The sequence below is a fragment of the Haliotis rufescens genome, unplaced genomic scaffold, assembly GCF_023055435.1.
Source record: "Haliotis rufescens isolate VD_foot unplaced genomic scaffold, xgHalRufe1.0.p SCAF_1, whole genome shotgun sequence".
Taxonomy (NCBI): domain Eukaryota; kingdom Metazoa; phylum Mollusca; class Gastropoda; order Lepetellida; family Haliotidae; genus Haliotis; species Haliotis rufescens.
Window position 1 is genome coordinate 46,970,248 of NW_025963779.1, and position 17,386 is coordinate 46,987,633.

Here is a 17,386-nt window from a genome sequence, read left to right on the forward strand (position 1 = left end):
GTATTGCAAACAACAAAATTGTGCATACATCATGTACATCAGGTTTGCAAGTTTGAGAAGGCAAGTTTAACCAACTTCGCTCACATGGCAACATATTCACATGATTTCGTCTCTTGTTTTATGAAAGAAATTGTACTCCAAGAAATAAGCGGTCTTGTCTTAATGGTGCACATACCTGCCAACACACCAATTCTATACTTGTAGTGTGTTAGAAATACTCCCCAATGTTAAAAGCTATAGATATAGGGGGGCTAGATTAAAATACCATAGCAGAAGACCTCAGTGACCCCAGAAGTCCCCTTCATTTGGTACACTGATATTGACTTGTGTTATGAGCATAAGATGCAAGTTAGTTTGCTTGTTATACTCTTTGTAAGTATTGCTTCCTATCCTGTTTAAAGATCTACTGTCTCTTCTAATTTAAGCTCATGTTTCTTATAGACAAGTCATAATAGATTGAATAGATATCAAGAAAATCATGTGCATGTAAAGTGAACAAGCTACAGGGTTTCGTAATGGTTACTAGATTTGATGTGTGTGTTATACTGACAGGCAGATACTTCACAATGAGTGACAATTCATCTTGGTGATGGATTATGCCCTTGTGCTGCAGGTTTGTTGTGAGCAGGACACAGAACAATAGAGACTGCAGTACAGATGGTGTAATATGACAGGACTCTAATCTCAGCTACACCTAAAGGCGTGTACACTGTCTGACCTTTGACCCTGGGTTGGATGACATCATCGACTGGTAAAACTGCCAGGTGTGTGGCAAGGGGTCACAATCACTCTCCCAGTCAACGTGGCTCACGCTGCACTACCTTTATCAAAGCTACGGGTCAATACATTTGTGTTCTGGCTCGCCTGCTGTTTGGATTGCCAGCAGCTTGCTGCTTGTCCCGGTATTGTCCGCTCAGTGTTTTACGAGGTCTTACCTGGTTGAAGTGAACAGATTCACCAACAATCACATGCTGATGATGTGCTGACGGAAAGATTAACAACCAGGCTTTATTCAAGTGGATCAGTAACAGGGAAATAGTCTGGAACTGTGCTTGTCCCTTCTTGTGATCCGATGTATTGAATGTGTTATGACCGGCACACCTGTGCCCATTGTGAAGGATTTATTTGCTGGATTGAATTAATGGATTTCAGATCTTGTTCATCATTGTGTCAAAGTTTGTTTCTCTGTTCAGAGTCAACTTCCCAGGAAATGATTGATTAATAGTGTCAATATTATTGATCATTACAATTCATCTGACACACTGGCATATGTGAACACCATCTCATCTCCAAATTATGTGTCTACTGATGATGTTTCCATCTTGCTGCTGAAGACTATACAGAGTCATTTCTCAACTATTGTCAAACCATGGTGTCGTGAACGTTGTATCATTTGACCCTGCCCTATATGTTATTTATGTACAGAAATCCAAAGTTAATCAGCTCTATTAACACAGTCTGATCATGTATTCATAGCATTGGTTATCCCTGCAAGAAAGTGTACATACATATATATCTGAGTAGTGCTTTCTACAACTGTATTACAGAAACTGTTATTGGGTACAGCAATCTGTATATACAGACTGACTGAAGACAGTAAGTTAGTATTATCCTGCCAATGGGGGACTCTGCCCTGAATGAGGCTGATGTTGAGAGTAGTGGGGATGGGGAGGAGGACTATCGACCAGTGATCAGCTCTGACACTAACTACCACAAATTCCTGCAGCTTTTCCACTCAGACTCGATCTATGAGGAGGACTTTGATGCAGAGCTACGTTCTAATGGTAGAGGTGAGGAAACAATGTTAAAACAATGTACTTTTTAACATGATGCTGTCATGCCTTGTAACATCTATTGGGAGATAGCAGCAGGATCAGGCATTTGATGCTTGAAGTCTCAGCACATGGGTGACACATGTTTATTTACTTATGTCTCTTGAAGTACATGTAATGTGTAATAATTAATGTCCATGGCAGACAAATACACTAACATGGTTCGAAGGTTTCTGGAAAGAAACATGTTGGACGTAAGTGGTCTATTACATCGTAACAAGGTTCTTGCTGAGCATGATGGAGAAACAAGGACATAGTGGCAGACCATAGTCAATTGTTATGGTATTACAGTGATTATTGTCTTGGGTGGTGAATGTCAGCCATTATGACATGTAGGCACCAGTGTGCTCACAACTTTCTCACACCTACCTCTGTAATAAGCTAATGGTAATCTTTGATCTTGCCGTCATTAGTTTCCTTGGTATAGACTATTAGTTGAAGGGATGTTTTGGAATAATTGTGTTGATAATGATACTTTGCAAATTAATGCTCCAAATCAAAAGTCCTTGTCCTGAACTTTTAGACACAACAGATGATAAAAGATGAACATCAATAGCAGCGAGTTTCAATTTCAATACTTAATAATATTGTCTGATTGGTCAAGCTGTTTTATTGTTATCGTTGCGCTTAGTCTTATTTATGCAAATACTGGAAAATATGTTCACATGGGGCCTCTTACTTTTAATGGACAGTGACACATAATATGGTACACAGTTGGTTATGGAGATATCAGTTATGGAAAACACATAGACACATGGACACAAAAACTGACCAATTAATTTAATATGAAGGATTGTGAACTGGAGAAGGTTGATCAGCATGTGCAGTGTGTGTTATCAATTGAAGATGTCTTGTCAGAGCACCCAATATGACAGTTATGCGAGACATTTTGTGACGGATGATAACAGTATCAGAAAGCATATGCCCATGATTCATACTTAGATGATAGCTTGGTCGAGTGCACTAGCACACACACTGAGGTATGTTGGCCAAGGGCACTGTGTAGAACCAGTACAACTGCTTTAGCTAGATAGGAATAGCTCATGGGCACGTACAGGAATACATACCACATTGAAACGTAGTGCCACTTCAATCAGTTATGTTAGGATAATGTGTGACTAATGTCATTTGGTCAGGATGGTGAATGTACCATACATGGAATGTTAATTGTAAAAGCGGTTTAAGTTTTGGTATGCTATTTTGGTAATTGTTGTTTGCAGACAGCTGTTTCGAGCACTGTCGGATCGTTGAGTTGCCCTGTTCTATTCATTATTTGACATGTGGCTACAGTACATGTTACAGTCAGACAATTTTGCTGAATAGTCCAGATAGTCTTGCCTGTCAAAACTCCTTCATCCACACAAGATCTTTTGGTGTAATGAAAACATTAACTTACAGTTGTCTTCTTTGTTTCACAAGATTATGCAATTCCTTTTGACCATGTCTCCAAATAAAACTGAAACTTATTCACTGCCAGATTTATCAGCATTGTGCTTGGTTGTGTGACAGTATGTATATATCTATATCCTAACCATGTAACCGTGGTAACCAGAGATGATTGTAAGCAACATTCCGTATCAGCTGAAACCACAGAAACAAATTAAATAGCATTATCTCATTGCTGCTTATCATTCATAGTAACATTAGATGTGTTCTACATCAACTGGCAATGCAGACCAAACTGTTCCTGTAGTTTGGATAGACATATAAACAACAATTACTTGCTTGTTTGTAGATGATGATAGTCTGTCCTCACCCACTTATGAGGCTGCTGCCCAGTCTGATGCCACCACGCCTGTGTACCAGGACCCTCTGGAGAGGGAGAGGCAGATGCTCGAATGGAGGGAGGAGTTGCTCAAGGTGCTGTAGTCAATCTCAGCATATCAGGGACACTTGGGTGAGGTGTTGAGCTCGGTGTGGGATGGTGGGTGGGCAACACTTGGATGAGATTTGAGCTTGGTGTGGGATAGTGGGTGGGGAACACTTGGATGAGGTGTTGAGCTCGGTGTGGGATGGTGGATGGGGAACACTTGGATGAGGTGTTGAGCTCGGTGTGGGATAGTGGGTGGGGAACACTTGTGTGAGGTGTTGAGCTCGGTGTGGGATAGTGGGTGGGGAACACTTGGGTGAGGTGTTGAGCTCGGTATGGTGCAGTGGGTGGGGAAAACTTAAGTGAGGTGTTGAGCTCGGTGTGGGATAGTGGGTGGGGAACACTTGGGTGAGGTGTTGAGCTCGGTGTGGGATAGTGGGTGGGCAACACTTGGATGAGATTTGAGCTTGGTTTGGGATACACTTGGGTGAGGTGTTGAGCTCGGTATGGGGTGGTAGGTGGGGACACTTGTCTGAGGTGTTTAGCTCGGTGGGGGACACTTGGGTGAGATGTTGGGTGAGGTGTGGGGTGGTAGGTGGGGACACTTGTGTGAGGTGTTGAGCTCAGTGTTGGGTGGTATGTTGGAAACACTTGTGTGAGGTGTTGAGCTCGGTGTGGGGTGGTAAGTTGGGACACGGTTAAGGTGTTGAGCTCAGTATGGGGAAGTAGGTGGGGACACTTGTGTGAGGTGTTGAGCTCGGTGTTGGGTGGTAGGTGGGAACACTTGGGTGAGGTGTTGAGCTGGGGGTGGGATGATGGGTGGGGAACACTTGTGTGAGGTGTTGAGCTAGGTATGGGATGGTAGGCGGGGGACACTTGTGTGAGGTGTTGAGCTAGGTATGGGGTGATAGGTGGGGAAAACTTGGGTGAGGTGTTGAGCTCAGTATGGGGAAGTAGGTGGGGACACTTGGGTGAGCTGTTGAGCTCGGTGGGGGACATTTGGGTGAGATGTGGTTGAGGGACAGTTGGGTGAGGTGTGGGGTGGTAGGTGGGGAACACTTGTGTGAGGTGTTGAGCTCAGTATGGGGTGGTAGGTGGGGACACTTGGGTGAGGTGTTGAGCTTGGTATGGGATTGTGGGTGGGGAACACTTGGGTGAGGTGTTGAGCTCGGTGTTGGGTGGTAGGTGGGGGACACTAGGGTGAGGTGTTGAGCTCAGTATTGGATTGTTGGTGGGGAACACTTGTGTGAGGTGTTGAGCTCGGTGTTGGGTGGTAGGTGGGGGACACTTGGGTGAGGTGTTGAGCTCGGTATGGTGCAGTGGGTGGGGAAAACTTGGGTGAGGTGTTGAGCTCGGTGTGGGATAGTGGGTGGGGAAAACTTAGGTGAGGTGTCGAGCTTGGTGTGGGATGGTGGATGGGGAACACTTGGGTGAGGTGTTGAGCTGGGGGTGGGATGGTGGATGGGGAACACTTGGGTGAGGGGTTGAGCTGGGGGTGGGATGGTGGGTGGGGAACACTTGGGTGAGGTGTTGAGCTGGGGGTGGGGTGGTAGGTGGGGGACACTTGGGTGAGGTGTTGAGCTCTGTATGGGACACTTGGGTGAAGTGTGGGTGGGGGACACTTGGTTGAGATGTTGGGTGAGGTGTGGGGTGGTAGGTGGGGAACACTTGTGTGAGGTGTTGAGCTAGGTATGGGGTGGTAGGTGGGGACACTTGGGTGAGGTGTTGAGCTTGGTGGGGGACACTTGGGTGAAGTGTGGGTGGGGGACACTTGGGTGAGGTGTGGGGTGGTAGGTGGGGAACACTTGTGTGAGGTGTTGAGCTAGGTATGGGGTGGTAGGTGGGGACACTTGGGTGAGGTGTTGAGCTTGGTATGGGATTGTGGGTGGGGAACACTTGGGTGAGGTGTTGAGCTCGGTATGGGGTGGTAGATGGGGACACTTGGGTGAGGTGTTGAGCTCGGTGCGGGACACTTGGGTGAGGTGTTGAGCTCGGTGTGGGGTGGTAGGTGGGTGAGATGTTGAGTGAGGTGCTGGTGTGGGACACTTTGGTGAGGTGTGGGGTGGTGGGTGGGTGGGGGACACGTGGGTGAGGTGTTGAGCTCGGTATGGGGTGTTAGGTGGGGTGAGGTGTTGGTGTGGGTGGGGGACACCTGGGTGAGATGTTGGGTGAGGTGTGGGGTGGTAGGTTGGGTAAACTTGGCTGAGATGTTGAGCTCAGTTGGCATTGGATGGTTGGAGAGTCTCTTGGAAGTTTCCTGCCTTGCTCATTCCAAAAAGTACAGATAGTTTCACGTGTAATCTTTCTGTATAGGATCATGTGCATGTTATTGTGTGTACTTAGGATGTCGTAAAAGGCGACTAACGGGATCGGGTGGTCAGCCTCGCTGACTTGGTTGATGCATGTCATCGATTCCAATTGCGTGGATCGATGTTCATGATGTAAATCACTGGATTGTCTGGTCCAGACTCGATTATTTACAGACCGCCGTCATATAGTTAGGATATTGCTGAGTGCGGCGTAAAACAACAAACCAAAACCAAAAAACTTAGGATGTACTGAAAACAAGGATTTCTATTATGAATTATGAAGGAAGGCTAGCATGGTTAGATTTGAAAAATATATTTTGAGTATGTAACACTCTGTGTCAGGTTGAGGGTGAGATCGCCACACTGAAGCAGGTGCTAGGAACCAAGGTCCGTCATGCCTCAGAACTGAAGAGGAAGATGGGCATCACACCTTTCCAGGAATTCAAGACAGATGTGAGCTCTGGCATTCAGCAGATAAGATCTTCAGATTCGTAAGTAGTTGTCATGTGGTTGACAGTTGGCTTCACATTGATCTGATCAGTTGCCTGACCTGTGTGGCTGCCATCTTGGTAGCAGTTCACAGTTAAGGTTAATGTGAAAGAAGTCTATGTCACAATGTTGGGATACTTTACACTTAACACATTAAAAGACCATTATATATGGCAGACCCGCATGTCAAACTTCAGGACCACCTTCCGAGAATTGGGGAAATATCACAAGATACATGTTATTGACATATAAATAGTATTCATAGGTAGAAATGAGCAATGATGAGTACTGTAGAATCATGTCTTATTGCATTTCCTAATCATCTGGGCCCACTTGCACAAAGCGATCTTAGCGCTAAGATGATCGTAACACCCATACTTTAACATAGGCTTACGATAGTCTTAGCGCTAAGATCGCTCTGTGCAACGGGGCCCTGGTCATTAAATTGAACTCCTGGGGCACAAGTAAACAGCAATTTGATTGGCTGTTTGTGCTCAAATTCTTGAAGCTTGGTTTGTGATTAATTGATCCTGAACTTGTGTTGGTGACGAAGGTAGCCCTGTGAGGGGCTGATCATAAACAGAAAGATACAGCAGAAACCTGTTCCAAAGTCAGCAAATCACAGACTGAAACACATTGTTCTACCAGTTTGAAGCATGCTTATAGCATCACGTTGTAGATGACACATAACAAGTCAAATCTCAAATATATGTTCCATTTGTTGATATATTTAGAATTTTGACATTAATTTGACCTTTGCATGTTGAGCCCCACTACAAACTACAAAAGTACCAGATTTCATTACATTTTCAACTCAATGGTGGAGTAATGACCATGAGAGGTTTGTAATTACTCAGCCATTTCTGTTCAAAATGTAATGAAATTTGGTACTTGATTAGTTTGTAGTGGGGCTCAACAAGTATAGTCTGTTTTACATTGATTTGACCTTCACATTGTGACCATGCTCCTAAATTGTCTCAAAATACATTTCCTTACATTATTTACACCATCTCCCTAGAAACCACTGTCCAATTGAAGCTGTAACTTCACATGCTTCTTTGCACCAATGATGACACCTGAATCTGTTCCAAGAGCTTCAAATCCAATTTTCAATATGGCTGCCATGGCAATCATATTGAAAAACCTTTATGCTTTACTTTGGCATATTTGTCCTTATGGTGATGTCATATGTTGTTCAAATCATTAATTTTTTAATTATCCCCCGCCCGTATAGAAACGGGCTCCGTCCGTCCGTAAGTACGTCTGTCACGTTTCGTTACCGGAGCATAACTCATAAACCGTTCAATATTTTTTCATCAAACTTTGCAGGTCTGTCAGGTACATGCTGAACTGGTGCCTTTTGCTATTTAGAAATTTTAGAATTTTTTATTTTTTACGTTTCCATGGCAACAAGATGGCTTTAGGTTCTGTGAGGGTAGGGTTCGTTTCGGAGCATAACACAGAAACCGTTCAATATATTTTCATCAAACTTTGCAGGTCTGTCAGGTACATGCTGAACTGGTGCCTTTTGCTATTAAGAAATTTTAGAATTTTTTTTTTTACGTTTCCATGGCAACAAGATGGACTGAGGTTCCAAACTCATCTTTTTTTTACAATTTCCATGACAAGTTCAACCTCGGTTAAAAAAGGTTAGGGTTTGTGGCAAACTCTTGTTTATCCTGCATGACTCTTTAATGCATATACTGCTTGTTCTTGACAGAGAAAGAGCTGTGTGAGGTTTTGTTGAAGAAGTTGTTCCAACTGGTTGTGTGGCTGATCCCATCACATATAGTCTGGAAGGTAATTTAAGGTACCGACGTTTACTACAATATCTGAAAAACTATCGGACCCACTCCAGTCAAAGTTGGTATGAGATTATTAAACACTCATACATAACTGGATATTACATTTAAAGACAATCGGTGCATGAATAAAAAATCTGTCTATTTAGCTATCACTATATTTCATCAACAGCCAGACCTGTTCGTCATGGATGGAACGAGCATTCATTGAAACAGCCATCTGCATAATGCTACCCCTGCGTCACAGGGCCATATGACACAGTTGAACCAATCAACTCAACTTGAAAGGGTGCACGGGAATCTCGCACGCACGAATACGGTGTTAGCGTTGGGCTCATACCAACTTTGACTGGAGTAGGTCCGATAGTTTTTCAGATATTGTAGTAAAAGTTGGTACCTTATATTAAATTACCTTCCAGACTATAGCTCCCATGTGACCACAGAAGTGATGAAGTCGCGTATCATCACACAACTGCTGTCACTCAGAGAGTTTTGTACTCTCAGCTTTATCCATTACAATCCTTTGCGTGTTATTATAAAACTATTGTTTTACGTGAATTGTATCTTCCCTATTTGTTTGTGTCTTCATATATTACATATGATCTTTACCGTAGCATTAATATTTAATGCTTGAGGGTGACTTTTTGTCACGGTAAGTATCAGGTGTATTGTTGTTACAATTAGCCATTTTGAATTAAATTTGTGTTCAAGTTTTTTCGTGTCATGCATTTTGTATTCTTTGTGTTGCTTGGTACTTCTTGTACATTGTTGTACCTATCCTTCCCTATGATTTTTAAAGTGTTTTATTATCCCCTGCCACGAAGTGGAAGGGGGATATAGGAATGGGTGCCGTCCGTCCGTCCGTCCATCACGTTTCGTTTCTGGAGCAGAATACAAAAACCATGAGAGATATCTTAACCAAACTTGGCACATAGGTAGGTCTAGTGGTGAAGTGGTGCCTTTTGATAGTTGGGGATGTTTAAAAAAAAAAAATTCGAGTTTCCATGGCAACGGCTTTGACTTAGACTGAAAATGGCGGTAGCCCTTGTTTCTGGAGCAGATCTTGAAAACCGTACAATATTTCTTCACCAAACTTGGCACATATATAGGTCTAGTGGTAAACTGGTGCCTTTTGATAGTTTGGGATTTTTGAAAAAAATATGTTTTGAGTTTCCCAGGCAACGACTTTGACTTAGACTGAAAATGGTGGTAGTGCTCATTTCCGGAGCAGATCTTAAAAAACGTACAATATTTCTTCACCAAACTTGGCACAGATATAGGTCTAGTGAAAAACTGGTGCCTTTGGAAACTTTGGGATTTAAAAAAAAAAGATTTTCGAGTTTCCCTGGCAACGACTTTGACTTAGACTGAAAATTTCGGTAATGCTTGTTTCCGGAGCAGAGCAGATATCAAAATGTCACGTTTTGTTATGATATCGGCAATTCAATTCCTGATATCTTGAAACTAAATTGTTGACATTATTAAAGACTTCCGCTTATTTACAGATATCATCAAATACGTCTGTCTGTTAAGTAATGTGGGATATGTAGCCGGACAGGAAGTATTTGAAGATATCTGTAAATCATTTCCCGCCATTTTGGGGACTGGAATAATTTGTGTAATTCCTTCATGGTACTTAAATTAGATAACAGATATCAATAATTGGTATAAAGATATCTTCAAAATTATTAATATCTTTAATTGGATTTTTTATATCAGTAACAATCAGAATTAATATCTTGAATTGAAGTAAAGATATCTCTAATTGAATTAAGGATATCTGAAATGAATAAATGATATCTGTAATGCATTTGTGGATGTATAACTTTTTTCAAGATATCTTGAATTGAATTTAAAATATCTTGAATTTATTTCACCGTAACATTTTAAGAAATCAGTAATTGTATTATGGATATCAGAAATGAATTTAAGATATCTTTAATTATTTATTGTTAGTAACAAGCCTAACTGGAACCCCCACCCTTTGTGTCCTGACAGACAGACAGATATATGTTCGACAGCTACAAATGTAGCTTTTGCATATCCCTCTCTCCCACAGCCTTTTCCAAGAACCTGAGGGTCTCTCAGAAGCTCCATTCGCAGCAAGCTTGTAGACAAGCTAAAAAGATGTCTTACTCCTCTGAGACTGCTACAACGTCTTACCCTCTAAGATCGGCCTCCCCGCTGTCTCTTCTATCTACATTGACGGGCAAACACCTCACCTGTACGACAATACTCCAGATGCCAATGACCACACTGATGACTACATGTCTATGACCGCCCTGGCACTGGTCCCACACCTTCCCGCAAACGTACCACATGCCTTCAATGCCCTCTGCAATGCATCTTCCCGAGGCAAGAGAGTTAACTGACTTTACAAGTCAAGTTTCCACCCTTGCCGAACTAGGCTGGAATTCCTGGGCTCGATCTAACGCCACCAGTGGCTATTACGAGTTATGTCCATTCTATGCCTCTCCAATATGGACCAATCAGATTTCACCTCTCATATCACATGCATTTGCTTCAAACAAAATGGTGGCACCCAGTCAAGACGATCTGATCGACCATCAAGATCTATTTTGTGATAAAACGGTTCTTATTTTGCGAAGTACATCAAATCACATGAGCACCTTGATTAAAAACATGAAAAGATTTGGAAATTATCTGTTGACAACGAGTTGGCGATGCACATGCTTTGCAAATCCTGCAATCGACCAAACTCTGCATGACAGTTTACGAACTGGAGTTCGATTTCAGTGCTCGACTTTGATTGGACTATGCATAGACTCGTTAGTCCAGCCAAAATGTAACTCCAAATCCCAGCCTAGTTTGGCAAGGGTGGAAACTGGACTTTTATAGTCAGTTAACTCTCTTGCCTTGGGAAGATGTCTGCAATGCTACTGAGGAGCTGCTATGGGCATCATCGGCGGCGCCGTCCTCAGCGCCTCTGATTTTCGGCCCTTGCTCCTGAGAAACTACACTACTTCGCCTCCTGGATTCTATGAATACCCTAGTGCTGACCTTCGCCCAAGAGTACCAACTGTCCCCAGGACCGGTGCCTGCCGGATTCGAACCCCACCCTTCCAGTTGGCACCTAAAAAGCTCATCCAGGCTCCTTATATGGGTCTATTCTGGTTGCGAATGAAGCAGTCCATGTTCCAGCGGACGCCAGCCTGGATATCCGCCTATATAAACAAGACACTATTGGTCCAAGCCTACCCCCCATTCCGCCGGACCCGATGCTGAAGGATCTAGTCACAACTTTGGACGAAGAATTGTGATATTCGCCCTATCATCAGCTTTCAAGGTTCCTTGGTTGAGGAAGGATGATTTCCCCATCCATGCTTTGCAGGCGGTGGACATAACACACACCTGGGTTGACCTTGCAGTCAGAAGTTAGCCGTAACACGATCTCCTTGTGATTACGTTCTCTCATTCTACAAACGCTATGAGACCACCGGATTGGATCCCCTCCCCCCAGGGCCAACAACCCTCACCAGGGACACACGATTGGCTTTCATATATTGGAGGTCGAATGTTTTCTTCAAGTCCATGGCAGCGCCTGGCCTCATAGTTAGGGTTCTGTGAAACTTTCTGCCAATTTTCTCTATGTTTTCAACATTGGCTAAACGATTCCACAGAGAGGGTGGAAGAATTTCTTTCCTGTGGCATCTAGTTGGCTTGATCTGCACCAAAAGATTCATGGCCGATTCGACATTTGACTGAATCGTCATATGCTACCGGGTACCAATCGTTCACAAGACAGGACCAGACGTCACACTTATCATGGTGATCAACTTGACCGTACACCGGCCATGTAACACATTCTACACAGAAACTCAGAAACACCACAAGGGATTGTCCATGTGTGTAGCTTGAACCTTGTCTCTGACAAAATGCGGGATTCCAGATTACTGCGTCACATGTCAAGAACTCTCTGACTGTAAACATCTCCAAACAGAATTAGGTCAGCTGACTTACTGGGAGCCATCCAGTGTATTTGTATGGACTGATTTGCATGCTTACTTGTACGTTAAGCTGCAACCACTCAATCAGATGCCTGTCACTGTACATGAATGTGACAGTCACAAACTTCAGTAGACTTCCGATGCCAACACGCCCAGTAAAGAGGCACCACTCCTCACTGGCACCTCTTTTTGGAACAGGACCGCTTATACAACGCTCAGGGGATGAAAACGATCCTCTTACTTTGTACATTATGATCTGTCAGACCAAGGAGTTATATGCATTTAGCCTTATCGACTAGATACAGCGTCAATTTTATCATTCTTCTCACGACTGTTCCGTCGACATCCAATGACTACAGGCGGTGTAACGAGGCACCTCCCTTCATCTACATGAGATTTGCCATGGGTTTGCTGAAGCACACTTTGCACATCAACAACTCATCAACCACCAATGACCTCACGGTGGTATGGTGCCTGTGCCATCAGGGCCGACTAACTCTATCCTTCAACAGACGTTCCTGTTTAGATCGGCTTGGCCTACGTGTTCTGGTCCAGCACATTCCTGGATGTCGGGACATTTTGGAAGCAATCCAGGCCAGAAGGGGTAGCTCCCTCGGAATGGAAGGCTTTCATCTTGTGTGTCAACACCTAGGTCATCCCAACATTACCCTCGTCGCCACTTGCCAGAACTACCAGACCACACCTTTGTCTCTCCAATCCCAGACCAGAAGGCTTTGGCGATGGATGCATTCAGCATCCCGTAGCAAGGGCTAAGATCTTACCCTATTCCGCCACCAGTACTTCTTCCGAGGGTGATCAGGGTAACCAAGAGCCTCGCTCTCATTGTGATCGCACCTTGGTGACTTGTGAGAAGGTGGTTCATAGACCTCAGTAGTCTTGCAGGAAACCATCCACTACCTCGCACAGGCAGTTAAGACCATTGCTATGGCACAATGACCTTCGACTCAGGACCTGTATGATTGATAGGTGTCGATCCAACAGAACCTTTTGTTAAGGAAAGGATCATGACCCCTCTATTGTGTCTCCTCAAATCTTGGCTGAATATCTCCCTTATCTGCGTTGCAAGCGGCACCTGAAAAGCAGCACCATTACTACCTATTTTGGCTGCCGTCAATTGGTGTTGGCAGTTCAGGAAGATAAAATAATCATCAAGATCCTGGAACTACCGTCGTTCATTGTGTCATGAAGATCAGAAGGACAAGTTTTGCCTATTTGAATGTCTACTATGATGTTTGCGTGCTACCCCATTCAAGCCTCTTCATGCTACATTATTTTAAAACCTCACCAAAAAGGCGATCACCTTATTGACCTGGGTAAGGCGGCAAGGATTTACATCCGTGGCTCCAAGACACTGCATGGTGCTGGGACATACCTGTTTATTCCCGTCTCCCTTCATGATTGAAGTCAGCCGCAACGCTGTATCATTATGATTGTGCGCCATCATCCTTCAGGCCTATGAGTTTGCCAAGCTTGACCCAACACAAGCTTACAATCCTCATGTGATTGGGGCGGTTGCCTCTACAATGGCTCTACACAGTAATTGCTCTATTACAACCATACTGGAAGAATGCACTACCTGCGGCTCGTTTGGCTTGGTAAATCAGTTTCTAGACTTTAGTGCACACTAATTTCTATTGCTGCTTTTTACCAGGACGTCCTCATATTCTCGTAGGATTGGTGGAGGTAGTAACAGATGTAAGTGATGCGCTCACCGATTGACTCAAACTTTTGGAGAGTTTATGTCATTGTGGACTGCCCTCCGCCGTACCATCCGATGCATCAAGGAGTAATGCAGGATAAGTTAAAAAATCTAGTAAAATCTAGATAATTTTTATATTTGTATACTTATCCTACATTACTTTGTCTATAGTGGCCTGTCCGTTGCCGAAGTGCCTCCCCACAATGTCTTCAGATGTTACGATGTAGCAGTAATGTGATGATACGTGACATCATCACTCCCATGGTCACATGGGAGCTGTGTGATGGGATCAGCCACACAATCACTTGGAATAACTTCTTCTGCAGCAAGACCTCTCACAGCTCTTGTTTCTGTTTACAGCAGTCAAGGTCATATTACCAATGTTGACGCCTTGAAACAAACTTTATGGAAAGAGAATGGATATATATAAAACAAATGCCATACATTGACTTGCTGAAATTCATATTTGTTGTAGTTCGACTATTTTATCTCAACACAAAGTTTTCGCTATTGTGAGCACGGGAGCATCGACAGTGATTGGTCAAATTGGTGGGGTGTGTGTTTACAAATTGGCATTCTCATATTGAACCAAAATTGATTATCTGGGGACATGTTTTGTAGTTGTTCCTTAGCAATAGTTATTTGACTACCTTTTCAAGTTTCCTGCTTTCTGTGCTTTCTGTGCTTCTTGAATGTTTGTAAATGGTACTTGCAACCATCTGAAAATACATAGTCTTCTTGTGTACCCACAATCAGCAGGTTTTGATTTTGTCTTAGACATTTATCTGAATGAGATCAGTGCACATGTAGATACTACGACCAATTCTTATGATATAATTTGCATTTGGCAGGCACAAACAGAACATGAACAAAGATCTGTTTCCAGCATGTTGTAGTTGCTGCTCCTGTGAAATACCTAATTTTATTGTCTCTGTTTAACCTCCTCATTGTTGTTTGGTGAAGACAATTTTGCAATGACAGAGCAACTTCTGGCAGTGTTGTAAACAAATTTCTGATTCTGACTTTTTGACTGACATTTTCCAAATCTATGATGAGTTGTCTTTATCAAGTGTGTCACTGTTATTGCAGGTATCAGAAAACAAATGAAAAGCTTCATCAAATAAATGACAAGATAGTACAGTCTTCAGCGTGAGTAACTAATGCTGAAACTATTCCTGCTTTCTCTTCTTCCCTGTATCTCTACAATTTGCTTTGTGGGGCTGTGGATTCTGTGAAGGGCTGTCTGTTCACACAAGTAAAAGCAGTGCTGACATTACATTTGTTTTATATTAGCTGTTGAGAAACAGAAATCATCATACCTTTTTATTTCACATTTATATACGGCTCTTAGCCAGGGACTAGTTGCTGCTCAAATGCGGTTTATTTGATATTCTTAATAATATTAAATATTCTTGATTTAATATTAGAACAACCCTCACCTAGTATACAATCCCTTAATTGCGACAAAGTGTGAGGGGTATATTCAGGACAATGTGATGGGTGATGGCCTTCCTCCCATTGACTTTTATCTTCTCGGTTCATGTTTGGAGGATAACCGGAATACAGGACTGAAACTCACAGGGTGTCTGTCATCTTGGAATTAAATTCTCATAATCTTCAAAGTTAGCTAGACTTTGAATGACTTCATGAGTAATAGATCTATGGATGAAAGTTTGCTCGATGATTTTCTGACAAGAGAACTAAAACTTGTGAACATAATTTTAAAAATACTCTCGGACCTACGGTATTTTACTTTACAGGTTCATATCCTCTTGAAAATGTGAAATGTTATATTCTGTACCCATGTAATAGTCAGACACAAGTGTCTTATAATATTGATCAGTTGGTATCTTGTCTGTTTCGTGTATTTGTCGTCTTTCCTGCCATCATGGTACGTGAATGACATAAATGTATAATGGTACGTGAATGATGGAGTGTATAATGGTACGTGAATGACATAATATATAATTGTACATGAGTGAGGTAAATAATGGTATGCGAATGATGTAATGTATAATGGTACACGAATGATGGAGTGTATAATTTCTGTTGTCCCCCACCGTGATATTGCTGGAATATTGCTAAAAGTGGAGTAAAATCAAACTCACTCACTCAAGTCATCAGCTGGCTCAGATGTGCATTGCCAGGAATGATAGGATGACATGTTGGTCTGTAAGGATGATATATTTTGAGTTAAATATCATAATTGTTCCCTGTTCTCAATTTTTGACTTTACTGCTAATCCATGTAGAAATTGTACTATTTTAGCATTAGTGTGTATTACACATTGTTTGGCATCTTATCTTGCAACTAAGCATAGTATTTCTAGTACGTGCATCAAAATTGTGGTTGTATTGTGTCTGAAATTTAACTGTTGAGATGGTTTTTTTAAACTTGGCCAATGAGCATCTTTCATTGAGCTATTGATTGATGTTTCTGTAGGTCATTAGGTTAGAGTAACATACCTTGTCATGCATTCCATAACAATAAGTAAGCTTATTCATTTTGACTGGCGTGCTTACTAAGATAAATTAAATCTAAAACTTACTTGTGTCCTCTAGTTCATTATATGTCAAGTATTTAGATACACTTCTTCTTCTGGTGAATATACATAATTCTTGTGAATACCCTACCTCTTTTACATCATAGCCATAAATTCCTGTTTATGCTGAGAACCACACTACAAATTTTTAATAAATTTTCAACACTTACTTACTTAAGAGAATGTGTTGTGGGATGAGGACTTCGTCCTCAAAACAGACTGTTCAGGTTGTGGGCAGCATCAAATCACTGGTGACCCTCATCCTAGGTGCCTATCATGCAAGAAAAGCACTTGCACACAAAAATCAAGGTGCCGTTATTGCGACCCTTTGTCCAAGAAGAAGTTTGAAAAACTTTCTAAGGCATGGTTCAACGATCCTGACTATAAAGAACACTAGAGCATCAGTAAAATCATCATCTGCTTCCTGTAAAAAAGGGAAAGTGATTCAGTCCGTTGTGACATCTAAAGAGAATCATGTGGGTGACAAGCGTGTGTCTCGTCGCTCATCCCACTCTCCCAATATAGTTACCGTATATGACCGCGTATAAGCCGAATTTTGAGGACCAGAAAAAAAGATTCTGTAGAAAGGGGTCGGCTTATCCACGGGATACGCTTTCATGATAGTATTTTTCAGATCGTGATCTGTCAGAAACATCGCCTGAATGACGGTCCGATAGATTACAACTTCCCGAAAGTTTGGAAGTTGCCATGACTAGAGCCATTATTGTTATAAATTATCAATAAAGTTATTATTATACACCAATGTTGTCATTATTAAAAAAATGTTATGCATGTTACTACTTCCGATAATAAGTTTTCAATTGAATGTTCAAAGTTTATCGTTCTTCTAAACTCCGCGATCTTTACATGTAACAATATATGTAATTCACAGCTATAATATATAATCCCCAGAT

General features: G+C 42.3%; 1 protein-coding gene across 6 annotated transcripts in view; it reads left to right on the forward strand.

Moving 5' to 3' along the window:
• LOC124136464 (tumor protein D54-like) overlaps window positions 1–17,386 on the forward strand; it is a 48,991-nt gene that overhangs the window by 7,512 nt on the left and 24,093 nt on the right. The window contains exons 1-4 of one of the 6 annotated variants that reach the window (XM_046502382.2): window positions 784–1,790; window positions 3,568–3,692; window positions 6,294–6,442; window positions 15,020–15,079. In XM_046502382.2, the coding sequence (XP_046358338.1) occupies window positions 1,619–1,790; window positions 3,568–3,692; window positions 6,294–6,442; window positions 15,020–15,079 (506 nt within the window). In that variant the 5' untranslated portion in view covers window positions 784–1,618. Of the gene's footprint in view, window positions 1–783; window positions 1,791–3,567; window positions 3,693–6,293; window positions 6,443–15,019; window positions 15,080–17,386 lie in introns of those variants that run through there. The other 5 variants (XM_046502384.2, XM_046502380.2, XM_046502381.2 and 2 more) reach the window with 5 other exon arrangements.